Here is a 22,664-nt window from a genome sequence, read left to right as displayed (position 1 = left end):
GAGTTCACTCTAGTTTTTTTTGCCACCCCAAGCAAAAACATTTTTGGCTGTCCCCCACACCGCCATGCTGCCCCAGCGCTGGGCTCTCCCCCGCACCCCCTGCTGCCCCAGCCCTGGGCTTCCCACACCAGTGCTGACGCTCCCCCCTCGCCTCCAGGCGGTCCGGCGCTGGCAGGGTCGGGGTAAGCAACAGGGCTCCCAGGCCACGCCTCAGCTCAGGGTCCCTCCAGCCGGGGCTCCTGCCTCCAGGACCAGCTGGGACCCAGGAGGACAGAGTCGGGGGACCGCCCAGCAGAGGAGCCGGGGCAGGGCAGCCCCAGGGGGAGCAGAGCCCCGGGCCCCGCACGGCAGTGCCCTGGGCACCAGTCTCCACTATGGCCCCGCTGCTGCTCCTGACCGCCCTGCCGCAGTCCCTGGGTGGCTCGGGCCACTTTGCCCCAGCCCCAGCTGCGGCGCTGTGGGGCAGCTGCCCTGCGGCACCTGCAGGCAGCTCTGTGCGCCCTGAGGGGCAGCCCCCAGCCCAAGTGTCCCACTTGGAACCCACCCGGCCACAAGTTTTGGGCGCTGCTCCCTGATGCGAACTGCCCCAGGGCAACTCCATTCAGGATGCGCCCCAAGCAAAAAAAGGATGGCCAGAATGCTGCCCCTGAAAATGTGCCACCCAACGCAGTTGCTTGGTTTGTTGGTGCCTGGAACTGGCCCTGAGGCCCCAGATGCGGGCAGATCCGGAGCCAGAGTAAGGATCAGAGCCCAGGATGGGGCTGGGCGCAGGGCCAAGGCCAGGAGTGAAGCTGCAGGGGTGGCACTCCCTTGCTACAGCCCGTGGGGGCTGGCAAGGGCTCTGCTGTGCCTCCTTGAACATTCTCCAAGCCCTCCTAGGGGAGCACGCCCCACAGTTCACTACATTTCAGCTTCGCTTTTCTATGAAAAATGATATTTTAGATGTCCTCTGTGGCTCCGCTTCTTGCAATGTTACACCTGGGATAAGTCTTACAGGAATATTTCAGTCCAAAAGATTAATGTTTCTTAGCGTTTTTGGTCCTCAAATCCCTGTCCAGGTGGAATTGCCAAAAAGCCGAACATGTCCGGGAAAATACTAGTCCCCTGCTTACCTTAGAGCAGCTCCGGCAGGCTGCGAGCTGCAGGTAGATTCCCCCGCGGCAGTGGCGGCGGCTGCTGCTGCTCCCCCCAGACACTTCAGCTTTGTGTAGCTGAAGAGCTGAACTGCCCGAGCGCTACCGGCTTCACGGGTTGCCGGGCAGCACCCAGACCTCCAGACCCTGCACCCCCGGCCGGGCGGGTCCCGGGCTCAGGCTGCGCTGGGGAAGCGCCCGGCCGCGGGCGCAGGGTCTGGAGGCTGCCCGGCAAACCGTTAAGCCGGTAGCGCTCGGGCAGCTGCACAGAGCTGAGGTGTCTGGGGGGAGCTGCAGGCGGATTCCCCCGTGGCGGTGGCGGTGGCGGCGGATGCTGCTGCTGCTCCCCCCAGACAGCTCAGCTCTGTGTAGCTGAAGAGCCGAGCTGCCCGAGCACTACCGACAACTGTTTCGCGTGGCTGGGAGGGAGGAGGGGGAATGTGGGGCACTCAGGGGAAGGGGCAGGGCTGGGTGCAGGTAAGGGGCAGGGCTAGGGCCCCATAGTGTCCTTTTTTTTAATTTTTAAATATGGTAACCCTAATGTTTCTCAAAGCTATCACCATCTGAAAGTAAGGTTTTAGAATAGAATTTATTTGCCAATCAGTAATAGTCACTGCCACTCCAACCATAATCATCATGAATAAGTTAAATGAATTTAGCCACCGATTTGTGTAATGCAGCTTTGAACCTAATCAGATGATAGCACAGGCCCACACATTAATAAGCACAGTATCCCCATTCTCACTTAGTACTAAGCAGTCATTTACAATGTCGACTCCATTAACAAACTATTCATGTACTAATTTATGCTGAGCCTGGGGAACGCTAATAACTCTCTTTACAGATCTACAGTATCATCATAGACTCTTGCAGGACAATATCATTCTGTCAGCTTCAGGCTTTAACATTAATTCCCCAAATAGCTTAATTTTTAATTAATCCCAAATACTTGCAACCCATTTAAGAAGTATGCTTATTAAATCAGTGGTAACATGCAAGAAACAGCCATATTGCTGCCCCCGGTCTCCTGTAATTATGGCTTTCAGACTAATGACCATGAGCCACATGCTCTGAATTTGGCCCACATTGCACATTCTGGCACCCACGAAGGTCAGGTTAGTTTAGGAGAACATTGTTAAGAATATACAGTAGATGTTCTAAGGAAAGAGTGAAAGTTACTTTGCATTTTGAATAAATAAATGAACTTTGAACCCAAGTGAGCCCTAAAGAGTTCTGTTGTTTGAACCTGCCACTGAGTTCAGTGGTAAAGAACCATTACCCATGGAATAGGACAAGAGTAACGCAAGTCACTTACACATGGATAATTTTATGTGGGTGAATAATCCCATTGATGCCAGTGGGACGAGGTAGCTATGTGAAGTTGCTCACATGCACAAATTGGTACAGTACTGAACTAAATATGGGCTTGGGAATTCCCAGTCCTACAGTGGTTGAGAAGCATTAGAGCAGAAGGATTGAGGGAAGTCTATATGGCAGCAGCCTCCCAGCTGAGGGCATGGTGGTGTCCAGATAGTGTTTCCATTCCACAACGGAGCAGGAATTGCATAGTTTGAGTCAGGGAGTGGTATGGAAAAAGCTATTCAAATTCTTGGGGAAAATGTCTTAATTCATACATCAGAACACATGCACAATCCCCAGAATCTTCATCTGAAACCATACTAGAAGAGTATGGACATTTGAGACACCAAACAGAACCTCTCCACTTCCCCTCACATGAAACCACTATTTAAAGACTAGTACATGATGAAAGACCTATTATCTGCATCTGACAACTCTCTGTCTTTACCTCCCCTTTACCACATTATGGTGCTACTTCTATTGACACAGTGCATCAATTACATTTTAGTGTGATGTTATCTGATTAAAATATGACCATGTAGATCATTGTTGCTACCACTGTTATATAAATACCTGCAACAAATTTTGTACAAAGCGCATCATGTAAGACTCCTATGGAAAAGTTACGATTTGCTGAAAATGATTATGCTATTTAAATGTATGTATCATTTTTGTATCTGAAGTTATGAATATTAACTCTATACCTGTATTTCAAATGTTTGCTCCTATGGTAACACCAACAAGGTATTTAGCCAGCAAATTGAGAGGGAACTATTCAAGTTAAATGGCCCATCAAGGAACACTTAACTCACCATGGAAGATGACCATCCACAGCTGATGGACTTTCATGTGAACATTCTAACTAGAGTATGGGTTCTACTATGACTAAGCAAAGCATGCATGGACACGTGACTTGCCCATGTGACTCCAAACACCATCTTGTTACCTGTAATTTTCCACAAACTAGAACAATGGGTTTTCCTTCACTTGGCAGAACCTCTAAAAGGCCATGGAAACATCTCCATTTTGCCTCTTTCCTGCTCAAACTTCTGGACTATGAATTTATACTAATGGGAGCATTCTAATCAAGGTTTAGAACTCTAGGTCTAGGTTTACTTGGTCCTGCCTCAGCACAGGAGGCTGGACTGGATGACTTCTTGAGGCCCCTTCCAGCCCTAAATTTCTATGGTTTGTTTAAAGCCTCACCTAAAGGGAAGGGTTTAGAAATAGTCTGTGAGAAAACACAATTAGCTTGCACAGGAGAGATCACTGTATCTTCTGGCTGTGGCATTGAGTCTCCTATTTTCATTATCCCAACCTACATGGATGATACACTAGCAGACCATTACGTATACTGGAAGCTTATGTATAAGTGACAATAACTGTTCATGAATTTTGCCTGATTCCAGCTGACCTTTAAAAGTTAATCATTAAAATCTGCCATTGCTGAAAGCTCTATTGTTTGTTTGCAACTCTTTCTTTGGAGGTGCTCTCAACACAACATAAGTCAATGCCATCCCTTTTCCTTCAGAAGGCCCTTGACATTGGGATAAATGGGCACCTATCAACAGAACACATTGTAACCAATTTGAATTCTGCATTTGGGAGACTTCAGGATACTACTCCCTTCCTTTACATTACAAATTTAGACTGATTTTTGGGGTTTTCCTCCTTATGCGATAACAAAACGTTTGCCCATCACTGCCTCAATCTCTAAGACAAGAAGCAATTTTATGACTGCTGTTTGTAAACCATCCTATAAACATTTTGCCCAATGTGACATAATGTGAGAGGCCAACAGTGCCATTAATAATGCATGGTTATACACATGTATACACACACAATCCTCCCCTCAATTTAATAAACTTTTCTTCTCGGTATAACATAAGACTGCGGATAAGAATAATCCTTCAAATATCCTTTACATTGAGTATAGTAAAATATGCACTAATTATTTATACTCTTGTCTGAAACTTGCATGCTGCTCATTAACACTTGCAATCTCTAAGTAAAAGGGTAAATGCTAACTATATGAAATGAAATGTACCCTGAGCTCTCTATCATTGTGAAATGACTCATTGGTCATGTGTTAATGACCCTCTCCTTTGCTCTGCATGCTCTAGATCATCCAGTAAATGACAGTTGCTGTGCTCAGGTTTACAATTATGCCTAGTACATTTTATAGGAAAAAAGCTTTGTCTTTAGCCCTTTGTTTCATGGTTTCGCTGTCAGTCATACTGTTTGATGTTTTCCACACTCCCACCTTCTTGCTGTTATTTTGATAGTTTAAAGTCTCCCAGGAGATTTTATATTTGTGGCTTGAAATGTGTGGGCTTGCTCATAAATCCTGTGTTTGCAAAAGTGTTTTTCGAATATGACTATTTAATCTGAGGCACCTCTCACTCTGGTATCTAAAAGCAACTCCACTTGACATGATGGAGACCTAAAGTATCTTGAGACTAGTGCTACTAGTCTTTCAAGTTTTGGATAATGTCAGCGATGGGCCATGGACACCGTATGTCCTGGTACTGTACAGAATGTGAGATTTTATAGAGACCCATATGCAGACTTCCTTTATGCCCTTTACTCGATATCATAAAAGGATGATTCAGGTCACACCGCTGAAGCAAAATCTCACATTCAGAGCAACTGCCACTATGCTACACACTGTAATTTCCTCCACTCATTGTTTCTAGTTAACAGTCACAAACTGAGTAGTTGGATTTATCCCCACTTTGGGAAGTCCGGTCACAATGTAAAACAGCAGGAAAAGACCCATTGCACATAAAAATCTAGAACAATATTCCACAGCTTCAAGGCTTTATATAAAACAAATTGAATGCAAGAGCATCCTTCACCATCCTCTTAAGCCTGCCATCTGGGCAAACTAAAAATAAAGCAGCAGCTTAAGGAGAGGTTTTAGAAAATGCAGTCTATAAATGCATTGATAAAGATTTGCTAGACTCTTAAAACAACTCTGATATAGTAACTAACCCTCCTAGCTACGCATTGTGGATTGCATCTTCATCAGTCTCTATGTATATATGGTTAAAGCATTACCTACAGTCTCTTTTTAAATTAAAAAGACACCCTTGCTAGAGTCTTCACATTGGCCAAGAGCTCTCTCTCTGAAATATCTGGATAGTTTAATTGCTATCAAACTAGCAGGGAGGGACAGGGCTACTCAGTCCTATTTAGGACATTTTATCTGATGGATGAGAGTGTCAGAGGGCTCCCTGAAGGCATCAAGATTACCTGCAGTTAAGAGGAGAGAATCCTCAGGCACAAGGTGTGACAAGCTCTTCAGATCTACCATACACAAAATAACTATTTCTGACAGCTGAGAACATGTAACGTGAAATCTTGTATGCACTGGGTTAGCTATTTCATAGCAATATGCAGGGACACCCACCAGTAAGTTAGAATCACATTGCTTCAGCATATTCAGAAAGGACTGGGAAAGAAAATACACAGCACAACAGATGATCACAGCTCCTGCTGTGCAAATGCAAGTGTATTTATCAGGGATGTTTCACATTCTTTGACTATTTCTCCACCTCCCACATAACTGCCCTTCAGATTATGTTCTTCTCATCATTGCTACTAAGTGTTTTACAGACATAGGGAAGGGGAAAGTCTAAATGTTTTATGGAACATTTTTATTACACATTTAATGTTGTAAATAAACAGAAATATTGGCATTTAAAAGATTTAATAACCAAATGTTTGGATACTGCATACAAATATTTAATGCTACCAGAGCACCTTCTACAGGAGGTAGACATCAATTGAACCACATAGTATGCCTACGAATTAAGTATTATTCTATTCATTTTACAGAGTGGGTAATTGGAAACAAAGAGGAATTAAAGGACTTACCCAAAGTCATACAGTGAATCAATGACAGAGCTAGTGTGAGAACCCAATAGTCCTGTTTCCTGCTCCTGTAAGTTACCTGCTAGGGTAACTGTTACACTTGGATAGTTCTTACAAGAATATTGCTGCAGATTGCTCATAAGTGCAAGTACTACTTATGAACAAGAATCAACGATCTTGCTATTCTAAGGCCTGAAAATACCTTGAAGGCAGCAACAACATGGGCACACAGCATCTGTGGGTGCTACCAGAATATAAATATTTAAGGGAAAAAAGCACACATTCCAAAAAAAAAAAAAAAAAAGTACTGCAAAACTTTGCTGCACCATTACATGCATAACAAATATAGACTTCTTCCAAGACACCTCTTATCTTCCTAAGATATGGGCTAGTTAGCAAGACAACAGATTTCTTGTGAATTTGCGGTAGGAAATTCTTATATTTATGTATGAAAAGTGTCGCCTATTCTAAGGCATTAGTCTCAGTGGGAAGCTGTTAAATTAACAAATTAGGTATAGTCTCAGCTTCACTATAGAGGAAGTTACATGAGTGAAGTGAGTTCCATTCTCTAGATCAGGAGACACAGCAGTATTGCAGTACTTATTTTTATAGTCAAATGCCTAAAACTGAGGTTATATACACATCACATATAAAACTATAAGATATAAGTTTCTGCGGAGGACAATTTAATCTTTGCCTTCAGGACTTTTCCCTCCAGAGTTGGCCCCTTATCTACTTCCATTTAAAGAGGAAAATTACTTCATGCAAATTACTACCCTTTTTAGAAGTCTCGGAGGATACCAGCCAAGTATGGTAGTTTTAGATGCTATGCCTGTTCCCAAGTCTCCCTGACAGTTTTTAAATTTGAAATTTATATTTTTAGTTTTAAAAAAAGTAATTCCTGAGTAGATTGCAAAAAACTTACACAAAAGGGAAAACTGACTGCACAGGGAAAGCCCTAAAACTAACCACTCAAAAGTGCTGTCAACTGTATGAAACAAAACAATGAAAATTTAGAGAATATTTTGTCAGTTACAATGATCTTAGGTGTCTTTTAACATTCAGATTGAAAATACCCAAAATCAAGCTGAGGCATGATTTAAATTGATAGCATTCCTTTAACATAATCTCCCCAATTTCCTGCTAGATGGATCCTTCTTTACCTTCCTTTTAACTAACAATTTGTCACTTCTTAGAGGGCATAAGCCAAACATTTGGCTCTCTTCTTTATGTATTGTTACTTCTTACTTTATCAATTCTACCACTGTTGAGAGTGTCAATCAGTTAGCACCGGGGAGGCAACCTATTGCACACATGCTGAAGGCGATACGTGAGCTGATTTTCAGTGGCACTCACACTGCCCGGTTCCTGGCCACCAGTCCAGAAGGCTCTGCATTTTAATTTAAATTTTAAATGAAGCTTCTTAAACATTTTAAAAACTTTATTTACTTTACATACAACAATAGTTTGGTTATATATTATAGACTTACAGAAAGAGACCTTCTAAAAACGTTAAAATGTATTACTGGCACGCGAAACCTTAAATTAGAGTGAATAAATGAAGACTCAGCACACCACTTCTGAAAGGTTGCTGATCCTTGAGTTAGCATGAAAGTCCTCTGCTGGAGGGGTGCCTACCCACACAGCAGCACACAATTACTGCCATCATGCATGAAGGGGCTTTTAGAACGAACACAGACTAAAGTCTGCAGACACTGTTTCTGTTATATACATAACTGGAGCCTACCTGCTCTGGCTCCAGGCCCAACTGCTGTCTCAGTTTCTTCTCTCCTCTCACCTTTAGCACAGTTCAGTTGCTGAGGTAATTTAGCTCTCCAGCCAATTCAGACCCTTCCAGAGTACTAAAGTCCAAACAAACACAATACCAGTCTTCTGTCAGCCTTAAGCTGGACACAGCCATGTTTTCTGAGGGTTTGTCTCCTTTTCTACCCCTGCCCTGCCTCTGGGTGCAGCTCTAGCCCCTCCTGGGCTCTGCTCAGTCTCTTTATCCTCCCCTTCTTGGCAGGGGTCATTGCCTCATCTTGCTTGGTAGAACCATCCGCTCATTCCTCTCCTTAATGACTCGGAGTCACTGCACCCCCCCACAGGGTGGCACCCTAAGGGCAACCCACACCCATTCTCATCTATGGCTTCCCAGCCTTGTGAACCCTACACAACTGGGCTTTGATCCTGTAGCCTTTCCAGGGCCTCTTCCTGTACTCCTAGCTATGCTCCTACACATTATAGAATGCTGACTCACAGGGCTTCTTTGCTTGTAGTCCCTCTGTTTGATTCTTAGCTCTCTGAGAGCCACAGACTGCTCTTGTTTTTCCAAGCAGGCCAGCTCTTAGCCACTGCATTCCCTCCACCCCCAGTGAATTCATTTCCTCCACCTGTGGAGGCAAGCTACTCTGGCACAGGTGCAACTCAGCTCTAACCCCCTTAAAGGGCCAGTCATTCTATTCACTGGTATAAAAATTAACCCTTGACACTGCAAGCCTAGATTTCCAACCATGAATCAGCTGTTATTGAATGTCTGAAGTTAATTGTCATGTTTATTTATTCTTTAATGCTGCTTATGTGTCTGTCCAAATTATTTTAAAAGCAAGAGTGCTTAAATTAATGTATCTGCTATATGCAGAGGCCCCTATATTGGGCAAGTTCCCAGCTGCAGAGTCCCATTGCCCCCTCCCCTAAATGTGCAACAGAATTTAAGATAAAGGGTTAAGAACTTAATTTTTCTTTGAGTTACAGAAAAACCCTTCAACATATGAACTAAATGTAAAGCAATGCAGTGTTACTTTCCTGCATCTGCAGAGAGTCACAGGCTCTGAGATATGTATTGGCCTCATTCATTTCAAGGGGATGTTAGTGCCAAACCCTAGTAGCACTTAACAAGGATCTCTTTCCAGTTATGATAATTTTCGCAATAACATGCACCTAGCATACTTACTCATTTTCAGGTGATCCAGGTCTGAGTGAAGGGAAGAGCAGTGGGGCACCTAGTTACTAGCTAGTGAAGGGTTAGTGAGGTGGGGAACTTGGAATTCAAGTTGCCCCCCAGAATTTTATGTCACCTATGACCCTGTCCACATGAGGGAAGGGGAAAAAATGGAGAACATGTATCTTCTTCCCCGGTACCAGAAGGCTCAGCTACCTCTTTGGACACAAAATCCCAAGCCACCTACCATTTCCACCCAGATGCCGGAAGGCCTGGCTGTCTCCTTGGACAGCTACTCCCATCCAGCTTCTTCCAAGGTGGTTTCTACAACACAGATATGCAACTTGCTTTAGCTTTGTATCAAAAACATAGTGGAGAAGCTAATGCTTCAGGACCTTAAATAGCAGGGCTATAAAGTTTTATGACACACACAGCAGCTGGTTTTCTTAGGAGCCAGTTATGTACAGCTTTTTTCTCCCCCAAAAAAACACAGCTAAGAGTCAAATTTTCAAAGACCTCAGTATCCTGTAGCTCCAGTTGCACCTCTCATTCTCTGTGGGAGCTGTGGCATCCTGCATGTGTTTGTTTTGGGCAGGGGGAGTCAGCTCACTTCACTGAGGTGCCTAAATGAGAGCTACACTCTTTTTGAAACTCTGGCCCATAACCCCCCCCCCTTTAAAAAAAAAAAAATCTAAATGTTTCCACATGGGAGCAGGAACAGGAGGCTAGCCAGTGGATCTGTGTGTTAGGGAAGTGTTCAGAAAATTCAGCAGAGCGCTGCTGGGACACTCATTAAGAAAGGTACCTATCACTGCAATAACTGGGCACTACATAGCACTACATAGCAGTGTCCACTGGAAGTACTCATTCATGGTGTTAAGAATCGGATTGACCTGGAAGCAGATATGGTGAAGGTGACCAGATCAGTGAACAATGAGAATCTCTTAACTGAAACCTCAACATTCTTGATACATTAGCTTTAAAATACAAAAGTATCCCATGAAAATGATTCAAAAAGTTTATTTGAATATTTAATTTACAAAAAATCATATCTCCTATGTGGTGTTCTATGCAAAATTGGATAAAATAAACTGCGTATAAAACCCAACCCAATCTATTAATGCAATACGACAAAGAAATGAAACCACGGGAGAGAAAAAAAAAAAGTCATATGACATACATGACATTCATTAAAGATTGTCCCAACCATTCAAGACTTGGTTTCAACATGATACCTTCTTCCTAGATACACTGTGCCATTTTATACAAAGATTTTCTGTACTCCATTGATCCAAATGTGTCAGTTCCACCCTGCCATTCTCATTTTGATCAGAAGGTGGATACAGACAGTATACACATTTAACATATGCATTATTAGCTGGAACTTACTCTCTTTGCTAGGGACACTAACTTTTGTGGTGAAGTAAACCAATTTTTAAGAGTGATAAGAATTTCAATTTCTATTTTGGCAAAAAACAGGACTAACTCCTTTGTTAAGGAGAAATGTTACTGGCAGTTTCAGCTGAACATATAAAGAGGACAGTTGTCTTTGTGTGGATCAGAAGTGGAGACTATTTGGAATGGTTTTATGCTATTTGTATTAACATTTCTTGACTGAAATATGGTTATAACTGTCTTCCTGAACTGCAAGCCTGCCTGTTTCATTGTATGAACAAAAATATATTTGTACACACGATGCCATATAGCAACATTGTACTTCCTTTTAATCTTTAAGGCAGAGAGACTGTTACTGTAAGTAGTGGGGTACTGTTTTGGATGCCAGTTTGGGGTTCCTTGAAAAGACCATGCATGTCCTTGGATGAGTCAACACTGAAATTTTGCAAGCACTTCTGTAGCAACTTTAAAAGGGTTTTCTGGGAGGGGGGAAGAGAACGAAGCGATTAGCAAGAGCTAGTGCTAAGATGTCCATAGGGGAAAAGACAAAAGCAGCAGCACCAGAAAGTCCATAAAAGAGCCAAGAGACCTCACTTTAAAATGAAATAATGAATAACTGGACTGTTTCCTTCATAGTATCAATACATATCTAACTATTGGCCAATATTCAAAGTTAGGTAGTTGTCATTAACTGTAACTCTCAAGTCCTTCTCTTCCCTTATCCATACACTATATATGGAAATACAGGTGTACTCCTACTTATGTGGAAATGCAAATTACCTACATAGCCATGATCTTTAGCTGACAACATTTAGTGGAAGACTAACTAGACTTAATCACTAGGTAATTCTGTTCACTTACAGGTATGAGTGAAACATGCATTCTTATGACAGGCAGCTAATAGTCCTTGAAATGGCATTTAATGACAATCACTAATTTGGCAAAGAATAAGGAAAAACATTTCAAAATGCATAAAAACCATTACCAGGGGCCTTGGTGGGGAACATAAGAGTTACAATATATTAGCGAATTCTGTGGCATAAACATTTTAAAAAGCATCAGCAAAGTATTAAATATAAAAGCAATATGTATATACCCCTCCATCCTCAAAAAAGCATCATGATTTGTAGTGTATTAAATCAGGTTTAATGACTATGGCATTAAGGCATAATCGGTTGACAATATTCTTTATTGCCTCAGCTCAACATAATTGGCTGGGAAGAGCCCATATCTGCCTTTGCACACTCCCCTCCACCAGCCGTCATCAATCATTTCTATGTTCGTGATGATGTCATCTGGATCGAAGGAAATCTCATCATCCCCCGCTGAGAAAAGAGTGGAAGAGGCAATGTGTTTAGTACTCTCACATGAAGTTCTACTGTGGTCAGTTTTTTCCTTGGTAATGGTATTTTTAGTAGCATTAAGTGATTAAAAAGGGAGTTATTCATAGAGTAGCCTTAGTATGTTAGCTACCTTCCTCTCTCCAATGCGCCAAACAAGGATGTTTAAAACAGGATAGAAAATGTGATAATTAAAAGATTCCTCTGAGCAACAGACTCCCTCTTACTTGCTTTATAGTGGCAGCTTTCATCCTAAAAGGAGAACATTCAATTCTTATCCATTACACGTTGGGTATACGTTAATCTTGTATAGTGACTGCTACCCATCACACCAAGGAAAACTTTCTATAACCATAATATTCATGTTACTCTTCGGGCCTGGCGGTCACTTAATATCTAACTGCTAGAGCTGGGCTTGATGTATTCTGGATGGGGGATATGTATTACGCTAACATTACACTAGACAGAAAGTTATTCATAGGTTACAAAATTAAAGAGAACAAGACCTGCGCTTACCAGCCTGGTAATCGTAAAGGGCAATGGCTGTAATTCCAAGTTCATTTTCATATTCATCATAAGTATTTTCTTCTAAAGAGTGTTAGAAAAGACAGACACATTAGAGGACTAAAACCACACTATATATAGATAGAGCCCTTATTTATGAAAGTGTAATCTGGCACCCTTCTTCCACATCTCCATTGTAATTTGGGCACAAATTGAAGTAAGGAAACAAACTAGCCAACTGTGTCAGCGTGCACCCAGAAAAGGCACAATTTTGGAAATATTGGCATAGGTTTTGATTGGTTTCTTTGATATTTTTACAACAAATTAGAAATTGAGATGGATGGGGAGGTTGTTATAGAAAGGTGCATGAGAGGGTAGAAATGAAGACCCATTGCTTTATAGTTCAGGAAAAGGTCTATAAAATGTGAATAGATCCAGGGACACACTTTGAAGAGAAATTTCATTCTTGCATGGCTGGGGGGGGGGGGGGGGGGGCACGGAAGAGACAGGCAGCTTTGATTTAGTTTATGAACAAATTTTGAGAAAAACAAATACTTTTACAAGATGAAAAAAGTATCTCTCTCTCACACACACACACACACACACACACACACACACACACACACACCCTAAAAAAAAAAAAAAAAAAAGTGACATGAAAAACAGGAACACACCCTTCCAATCTCTAATCCCCCACCAGCAGATTTAGCTTTCTTGGCTGAATGTCCCAAACTGCAAAGGTTAAAAGCTACATCTGTTGCTTAATTCTAAAGGAAATTATTTGTTAGTAGGATTTTCAAGATGGCTGACCAGCACTGGCTAAAATAAGCCTTTATTTGAAGTTCACCTCTGTATTTTTTTCCAAAGCCAATTTGTGTTACATGACATAAGTAGAAGCAAGAGGATGGCTCTCTCTAAACTTCAGCTAAAAGCAGTCATTAGTTTGTATTATAGTTAGTTCAACATTAAATCATGAATCTTATTTATTTTCAGCATTGGAAATAAGGCCCAGTCATTCTAAAGGCAGGTCAATGTTCTGCTTTGCCATATTGCCCCTTTAATTTGATATCAGCACATTTAAATTATAAATTAAAATGTTAACAACTTAGATTATATGTTGCTGCTCAAACCTGTGACAGGAACCTATCGGGACAATTATTCACTGAATCACTACCTACCATTTGAAGGTACCAACTCAGAAATAAGAGCACTCTACCTGCTTGATAGAGGTCTCCTGCCCCTGCCACTTCATAGACTGTCTCTGGGTCATATTCTGGCTCCCGCTGACTGACTGCTTCTTGGTAATTTGACTCTTCAGCTTTGTAGCTGGATTCCGGCTCATGTACAGCTGAATATATTGTATTGGAATTCTTGTAGATTGCATCTGACTCATATGAAGCTGCATCCTAGAAAAACAACGGTGAAACTTGTCAGGGTCACATTAAGCAACTCCTCAAGCATGACATCAATAGTGCAGAAGAGAAGTTCCTAGGTACTGCATTCAGCACTAGAACTCAAACTAGCGAGAACATTTCCTTTGAAAACGCAATATTCAAAATTATCAGACAACAATATGAACATGTGAAGGAATGTCTTGAGGTCACCCTAAGTATGATGATCTGTCCAACGGAACAGAACAGCTATTCTATAGCTATCAAGTTAGTCTGCCATCACTGTTATGATTCCAGGAACCAGTGACATGATAACTTTAAATCTCTAGATACCACTACAAGTGCATTACAACTAAACAGACATGCGTCTGTAATGTCAACAGGTCCATTGTGTAAATATTGTAATATTGTTAATAAATGGTTGTTTATGATACAAGACAAGTCTATTTCTCACAATTAGACACATTTTTGCTTGTTGCAGTTATATTTTTCCTATTTACAATGTAAACAATCAAATTTTAATACTAGGAAGAATAAACATCTCTCACTTTATTTCAATTTCACCCTTTAAGGCTGAACTCTAACATTAATTGTTGTAAGAACTCCATTTCCCACATTAACCCCTTATTAATATTTCAGTAGGAGAGAAAAATCTTATTGATACAAGGCTACCTATATATCCCCTTATATTTACACATCTAGCTATAAAACCCAAACACCAGGACCCATTAAATAGAACTTCCTACAAGAAGGCGGCAGCTTACCACTTTACTGGACATCATTACTTCACAGCAAAGCCACAAAAAATTACCCACAAATATAAAGCCTGTTCACTACTGAAATGTGTTTAGGACAAGCTATTCAAGCTACTAATTGTGATTTGAACTAACCTCATAAACTGGGCTTGAGGGCAGCTTCTCATCAGCAGGCTGTGGGGTGGGAGATGGAGGTGGAGTTTGTTTTTTGGCTTTAGCTTGTTCCTTTATCAAAAAGAAAAGTGATTAAATTCAGGATAACTTTGAACAGTGTTTGACTCCTGGATAGTGAACAAGAAGCAGTGTGGGTGCAATGACCAGCATGCTCTTCCACTAACTCTAGAAGGCCTGGTGACAAAGGATGGTTTTTTGACTTGGAAACACAGCATCTAACTAATTGCATAATTAAATCTCAAAAAGAACAGGAGTACTTGTGGCACCTTAAAGACTAACAAATTTATTAGAACATAAGCTTTCATGGGCTACAACCCACTTCTTCGGATGCATATAGAAGAAGTGGGTTGTAGCGCATGAAAGCTTATGCTCTAATAAATTTGTTAGTCTCTAAGGTGCCACAAGTACTCCTGTTCTTTTTGAGGATACAGACTAACACGGCTGCTACTCTGAAACCTATCATTAAATCTGTGTGTTTTGTTGAGACTGGTCATAAGGCGTGTGAATAAATAGGGTGGATTAGAAGAGAGAGTAATTTATGTATGTTACTTGTAGAATGTAAAGCGAGCACCTGATTCTGCTCTTTGGAATATTTGCATAGCATCTGTAGGTTATCTGTATTCAGTATTTTAAATCCACGAACCGGGCTTCAAATTGTATTTTAATTCAAGTGTAGGGAACTTGATACCACATGTTCAAGTTACAAAACTGACATGTCATTTTTGATGAGAAAAACGTTTAAACTTTTCCTGGCATGTTAACCAGCTGACAAGGCAACAGGCTTTAATAGCTAGGACAGAATTAAATTCGCGACAATGTGTGGCCTGAACTTCCACAAGGTTTCCACATGGTGTAAATAAAAGCAACACTACCACTGCATTCTGCTACACAGCGTGCGACAATTTGGAGCTCCACACAGTCCACTGCATGCTGATTGGACATGAATCAGGGGCAATGTTTCAGCCAAAAGGACGCATGAATCTTTTGGGTTAATTTTGGACTGAGGTAGGATATTAAAATACAGGAAGATTAATATTACCATGATTTTAAAAGGTTATAAAAATTAGGCATTGCCAGCTAGTTAGTATTTGCCTCTTTAGCTGCAATACTCAGGAGTAACTGCTTGTGCCATTTAGCAACAGAAATTAACATGTCTGCCTTGTGTTTAATTCTTCTCACTAATGTAACAGACATTTGTAGGAGCATGCAGTACTCTGAGAATAGAAGTATGTGCTCTTTGCAGGGAAACAGCCAATATCTTTTCTTTTTACGGCCCCTCTATGATAAAAACAGAGCATTTTTCATAATTAAAAAAAGGAAGGTTAAAGACAGGGAGATACTGTGTTTTTCAATTCTTTAGAAAAAATTAGGAATATCAAGCCCAGACTTCCCTGTAAGACGTTTCTGTAGAAATCCCAGCCCACAGCTGAAAGGCTTACACAGAAACCTTTGCTCCTCATTGTTTGTGGCTGAGTTAAAGAAGTGTAACCAACATACAAGGACAAGAGTCTTGAACACTGGCCCAGCTTGAAGAACTCAACACACTGGTGCTGTGCTCTTATGAAAATCTGCCCCAGTGTGAACAAGTCTCCTCTTTCTTTGCAGTTGCTCAGGTTTTCGTATCTTGGAGAGTTTTCTCAGGGAGTTCTATAGCAATAGGGAATTCAAGACCTGAAATTTATGATGTATAGATGAACAAGCAGAAAAAAAGTTGAGAAAAGTTAGAGATGTTCTTTATGCTTTACTAAGAAGCAAAATGGCAGAAAAAATTGTTTTACCGTTCACCTTTAAGTTCTGTAATTATTATTTTATATGTAATATTTTGTAGATTTAGATAGACTTCCTGCAGTGTAGCCCAAAAGAGAAGTTTCACAGATACCCAGTCCTACCTCCCATTGACTGTGATTTTGGGTAAGCTATTTAAACTGAGTGCCTCGGTCTCCTTACCTCTAAAAATGAAGTGGAGACACTGATATTGATCCACCTTTGAAAAAGGCTTTATGTTCTTTGGATGAAAAGCACTGGAAAAGTGCTACATTATTATACTACATTAAATTGCTACAAGTGTAAAATAAGTGAAATTCTCTGTTTAAAGATAGCATTAGATACTTTCAATCTAAGTTAGCAGCCTCAAATGTTTAAGTACAGTCTGAGTTATGTGTTCTTTAAAATGGCTACATGCTTCTCAGACTGTAGTTTAGATGCCAACAGTGTAACTGCTTTTCCATATAACATTTAAGATGCTTAAAATATGGTCTTGCCAAACAGCCCAGAGCTGGGTTTCTGCCACCATAAATTGCTCTACATGAAGTTTGGATTAGAAAGCAACTTCTAGCATTTGAGACTAACAATCGTTAGACATTGGCTGATTCAACAGAGCATTTAAAGAACATCATCCCTGAATACCATCCTAACTAGAAGTAAAATGAGCATGAGAGGGAAAACAAAACAAATTGCATGTGACCAACAAAAGCAGTGAGGTAATTAGCTGAAGCAGTCTAGAAGGAGAGATCACCCTCTGATTGGAGACACAGGAGTGGGAGAATTCGCATTCATGCCCTACAAAACCTATACTGCAAAAATCAGTTGTTCAATTGTAAATTAACAAGCCTATCTGCTATTACTGATTTGACTATATGTACACTAGTTGTATGTTTCTTTGCTTAGACACAGCTTGGGTTATGTAATAATCAGTGAATTTATTTTGTGGTATTTTAAATCTCTCTTCCACACAGAGAATGTAACACACCGATTTTTAGATGTTTTAAATCTATGCAGTGCTGGACTGACCACCTTGAAGGCAGATGACCTCAGTCCATGGGAAACTGTGCAAGGTTCCGTCAGCCTAACTTACAATACCCCACAGAGAAGAGATGGTAGTTCTTTCTCTAGACCCAGTCAATCCTTGGTGTCTGTTGAAAAAGCTAACAAGGATCGTTATTTGGGTAACATGGCGCCCTGTCCTCTAAGAGAGGTGATCTCAGTCTTCAACTCATTTCCCAGGAATTGCAACTACCAACCTTGCCTGGATTTCAGCGAATGACCTAGATGTGAAAGAACTCTTACTGCTAACACTCAAATCATCCAGTCCCATTAATAGGGGAGAGTCATGACTACTCAGTAGAACTTCGTTATTCAAAATTAAAAACCATTCACATTCCCAGCATCACTGTTTTCTATGAAGCAGGTCGAGGTTAAGCAACATTTTCTCCATTTCCAGTTCTGGGATTCCATTAGCTACTCAGAGGTTACTTTTATAGCTCTTGTGGGAGTCCAGCTGTGTGTCTGAAGGTGCAGTTTGGTAGAAAGGGGCCCTGGCCCCCAGGTGAAGTGCTAGCACCAGAATACTTAAATGTCCAAGTCTAGCAAGAGAAAGAAAGAAGTGTGTTTTCTAGAGGATATACCCTTCTCCTCTCCTACCGCACATTCAGAAAGCACCAGAGTTTGCCCAGAAGGGCTCTGAATCTTACTGACTTCTAGTTTCCTTCTCGCCTCCTCCTGTTCTCGTTTCTCCTGGGCCATTCTTTGTGCTCTCTCAGCTTCTGCCTTCCTTCTGTCTTCCTGTTCCTTTTCCTTGGCTAGGTTTTCAAAGTTAGCTCGGATGTTGCTTGTTTTATTATTCACTGTAACATTACAAATATTTAAAAAAAAAATCAAGATCAAAATGAAAAACAGAAAAAAGTGTTCTACTTGCACCGAATCTCTGCAAGGCGCCACACTGGAGTCAGTTTACAGCCAGATTTCATAGTGGGGGGAAAAAAAAACCACACACTTCATGAGGGCTCCCCACCCCCACAAGCTCCCTTTGTGCCATCCTCCTCTATTGATGGGAATCCCTGCAAGTCCCCATACCCTTACCTCATGGCAGGGGCTCTGTGTCCCCCATGTTTCACTCCCTCAGACCATTGGATCCCATTCCGCTCTACCCCACCCTGGTAGTGGCTCAGTGTCCTGCCAGGTCATCATTCCCCCCCTCCAGATTCCCCTACCCACCATACCCCTGTCAGGTCTTCATTTTCCCCATCTCCATTTCACCCCTTCCAGGTCCCTGTTCACCTCTCCCAGGGCCCCATTTTTCCTTCCCCAACTCCATTTCCTCTGACTCTGGGTCCCCACTTCCATGCCAACTAACCCAATTCATGCTTTCCTCATCACCCCTACTCTCCATCCCATTGTGGGTTCCCGCTCCCCCAAATTGCCAAGTCCGCTCCTCTTCTTGCCTCCAGGTGCCTGCTTTCTCACTGGCCCTTAGTCCTTTCCAGATCACTGCTTCCTCCCCTGGCACCTGATCCACTCCCCTGCTCCCACCGGCAGGGGCGGCTCTAGGCACCAGCAAAGCAAGCAGGTGCTTGGGGCAGCCCATTTACAGGGGCAGCAGCCGGCAGGGATCCAGCCTGGGAGCTGAGAACCAACAGGGGGCCCTGGGAGCTGTAGTTCCTTGGTTAGCTCCCTACCTATAGAGCCAGCCCTGGAGCAGGGAAAGAACTACATTTTCCAGCATTCCCTTGGCCACTACCAACAGGAAAGAGGGGGAGGGAGTGAGGAAGCGGAGACTTCATGCTGCAGCCTGCTGTGAATGGAGAGCTCACTGCTAGAAGGGGGTGGCACTGTGAATGGGGAACAAGTGTGCCCAAGGAGTAGAAGGCTTTGGCCCAGATATCCCCTTCAGAAGACATCCCCAGACCGGATTAGGGATACTGGTGTGACCTCACCTTGCAGCCCCCAAAGAAAGAATTGGGTGGACTAAATGGACAGTGCACCTCTCTATCTGAAGCCTAGCAAGGGAGGTACGTGGATCCCACTAGAATTTATAATGAAAAGTAAGGGAGGGGAGGCTCTACTAGACTGGGCAGCTTTAGATACAGTACCAGGCACATAGGAGGATTTCCACTTCTGAGCCATGGAAGCAGAAATTGACTTTTCCTTTCCAGATTTAGCTAATATTCAGAAGGGAATCTAGCACCTGCCTTCCAGATTTGAACACCCTCAAAATTCAGGAGTGCTCAAGCTCAATTTGGGCAGCTGTTACTTCATTTCTCCCAAATCAAATATACTGATCCATTGTAACTTGCTGTAGAGAAAGTAGGATAAAATTGAGCAAGAAATGCTTCCCAGTGGTTATTAGGACTGGAATTGCTATTTTCAACAGCCATTGCCTTTTTTTTTTTTTTTTTTTAGTTTTATTTGTTTAAAAGGAAGACAGTGATATTGCATTGGCAAATTCCCCATAGAAACAAAGAGTGGAACAAAAGAATAATGAAGGCACCTCAAACTTTTCCTCGTTTATGGAGGACAGTCTTATAATATGCATCCAGCTATCCTCCAATCACACAAGCTGAAAATTGTTCCACTTTACTGCAGTTCTGTAACCACACGGGAACCAATTCTGTCTGTGTTCTGTGCACATCCAAAATTCCTGCTGAATGACCTACCCTGGGAGCGAGTTACCAGTGAACCAGAGCTGGGGCGGAAGGAGGGTGCGTGTGGGGGGCGAGGGGGGGAGAGCCCAGGGCTGGGGCGGAAGGAGGGTGCGTGTGGGGGGCGAGAGGGGGAGAGCCCAGGGCTGGGGCGGCAGGGTGTGTGTGGGGGGGGGGGGAGGGGGGGCACTGGTCGGGGGGAAGGGGGGAGCCCAGAGCTGGGGCGGCAGGGGGGTGCAGGTGGGGGGGGGGGGGGAAGAGCCTGGGGCTGGGGCAACAGGGGAGTGCGGGGGGAGCCCAGGGCTGGGGTGGGGGCAGCAAAAAATTTTGTTGCTTGGGGCGGCAAAAAACCTAGAGCCGGCCCTGCCCACTGCTCCCTGCTTCCCTCACCAGTGCAGCCCGGGGCAGCAAAAAATTTTGTTGCTTGGGGCGGCAAAAAACCTAGAGCCGGCCCTGCCCACTGCTCCCTGCTTCCCTCACCAGTGCAGCCCCATTTCTCTGGATCCTTGTGCTTCCCAAATTCCCTTCCTGTTAGGCTCTCTGGTTTTCTTATTTCTGTTAGAGTCCAGGCTACACTCTCCCCATGCAGCAAGTAGAACTGCTGCCTCTGATACATGTAGGTCAGGGGTGGGCAAACTTTATGGCCCGAGGGCCACGTCTGGGTGGGGAAATTATATGCAGGGCCATGAATGTAGGGCTGGGGCAAGGGGTTGGAGTGCGGGAGGAGGTGCGGTGTGCAGGAAGGGACTCAGGGCGGTGGGATGGGGTGTAGGAGGGGTTGCGTAGTGCAGCAGGGGGCTCAGGGCAGGGGGTTGGAGTGAAGGAGGGGTGCAGCAGGGGGCTCAGGGCACAGGGTTGGGGTGCGGGATGCAGGTAGGGTTCAGGGTGCGGGCTCCAGCCCAGCACCGCTTATCTCAAGCAGCTCCGGGGTGGAAGCGGCACGCAGCAGGGCTAAGGCAGGCTCCCTGCCTGCCCTGGCCCTGCGCCGCTCCCAGAAGTGGCTAGCATGTCCGGCTGTGGCTCCTGGGTGTGGGATGGGGCAGACAGCTCCGCCACATGCTGCCCCCGCCTGTGGGTATCACCCCCAAAGCTTCCATTGGCCGCAGTTCCCTGTTCCCGGCCAATGGGAGCTGCGGGGGGTGGTGCCTGCAGCCAAGGGCAGCGCACAGAGCCCTCTAATCCCTGACTCACCCAGGGGTCGCAGGGATGTGGTTCCAGCCACTTCTAGGACCGACGCTGAGCCAGGGCAGGCAGGGAGCCTGTCTTAGCCCTGCTGTGCCATGGGGCTGGCAATCCCGTGGGCCGGACTGGAAGCCCTGATGGGCTGAATTCGGCCCGTAGGTAGTAGCAGGGGGCACTAAAGATGCCTGGGATGTGGCATTCCAAAGTTATTGCATTACAGACAAACAGACAAATGCCACTGAGTTGAGTGTAGAACCTCATATCTTTTGAGCAATTAATACACATTCACTGTTGTAGCAACATCCTCATGGTATAAATTCAATGAGTTTTTGAGAGCTAAAGTGCAATTCATTCCCTGGGCACCCCAAACATATGCTAACAATGCTAAAAAAAGGCAGATTTCAATAAAGAGACCTGACACAGAAGTATAGTAGTATCAGTATTACAGCTTTTTAACATACGTTTACATCTAAGTATCATTTCTTAAGATACTTTAAGCTCAGTTACTACAAGCCCTTCTTCTGCAACAACTTGGTGCAGCACCTAGCTTTTTGTCATACTTCAAAGTCTTGTCAGACAGGGAGGAAGGAAGAACAGAACAAGGAGTAATGGTCTCAAGTTGAAGTGGGGGAGGTTTAGGTTGGATATTAGGAAAAACTTTTTCACTAGGAGGGTGATGAAGTACTGGAATGGGTTACCTAGGGAGGTGGTGGAATCTCCTTCCTTAGAGGTTTTTAAGGTCAGGCTTGACAAAGCCTTGACTGGGATGATTTAGTTGAGAATTGGTCATGCTTTGAGCAGGGGGTTGGACTAGATGACTTCCTGAAGTCCCTCCCAACCCTGATATTCTATGATGAGAGACAGCACAGACATGGTATCTCATCAGCTACATTGCCAATACTCTAAATACATCTTAACCACATTCCTCTGCCCCTTCTTCTCCCTCTCCTAACATGTGAAGGAAAAGAAATATCCCGTTCCAAGATTCATTCAAAGCATAAGGCCCAGTCCTGCAAACCTTCTCTGTTGAACTCACTGCATTTAATGGGTGTTCCATGCGCACAACAGGCTTTCAGGATCAGGCCCAGAGACTTCCAAGGATGTTAGTAGGACTCAGGCAGTGCAAAGGCTTTGTTCTGGCCCACTGCACGGGGTGAATTTTGCCTAGTGCAACTGGACCCTTGAGTCACAATGTTC

General features: G+C 43.4%; 1 protein-coding gene and 1 long non-coding RNA gene across 6 annotated transcripts in view; one reads left to right on the top strand and one right to left on the bottom strand.

The window, feature by feature from the left end:
* The window catches only part of LOC135983094 (uncharacterized), a 31,548-nt gene extending 13,138 nt beyond the window's left edge, over nucleotides 1-18,410 (top strand). Inside the window, exon 2 of the long non-coding RNA XR_010600590.1 lies at nucleotides 17,604-18,410. This is a non-coding gene — a long non-coding RNA (uncharacterized LOC135983094). The remainder of the gene's footprint in view (nucleotides 1-17,603) is intronic.
* The window catches only part of CTTN (cortactin), a 37,405-nt gene continuing 25,054 nt past the window's right edge, over nucleotides 10,314-22,664 (bottom strand). For all 5 annotated transcript variants that reach the window (XM_005304572.5, XM_042849154.2, XM_065592654.1 and 2 more), the window contains 5 exons: nucleotides 18,343-18,491; nucleotides 14,830-14,919; nucleotides 13,765-13,954; nucleotides 12,561-12,632; nucleotides 10,314-12,029 (listed from right to left, as the gene is read on the bottom strand). In XM_005304572.5, the coding sequence (XP_005304629.1) occupies nucleotides 11,893-12,029; nucleotides 12,561-12,632; nucleotides 13,765-13,954; nucleotides 14,830-14,919; nucleotides 18,343-18,491 (638 nt within the window). In that variant the 3' untranslated portion in view covers nucleotides 10,314-11,892. The remainder of the gene's footprint in view (nucleotides 12,030-12,560; nucleotides 12,633-13,764; nucleotides 13,955-14,829; nucleotides 14,920-18,342; nucleotides 18,492-22,664) is intronic.

Source organism: Chrysemys picta, chromosome 4, assembly GCF_011386835.1.
Source record: "Chrysemys picta bellii isolate R12L10 chromosome 4, ASM1138683v2, whole genome shotgun sequence".
NCBI classification, from domain to species: domain Eukaryota; kingdom Metazoa; phylum Chordata; order Testudines; family Emydidae; genus Chrysemys; species Chrysemys picta.
The sequence above is the reverse complement of the archived record's forward strand: the minus strand, read 5'-3'. Positions and strand labels throughout refer to the sequence as shown.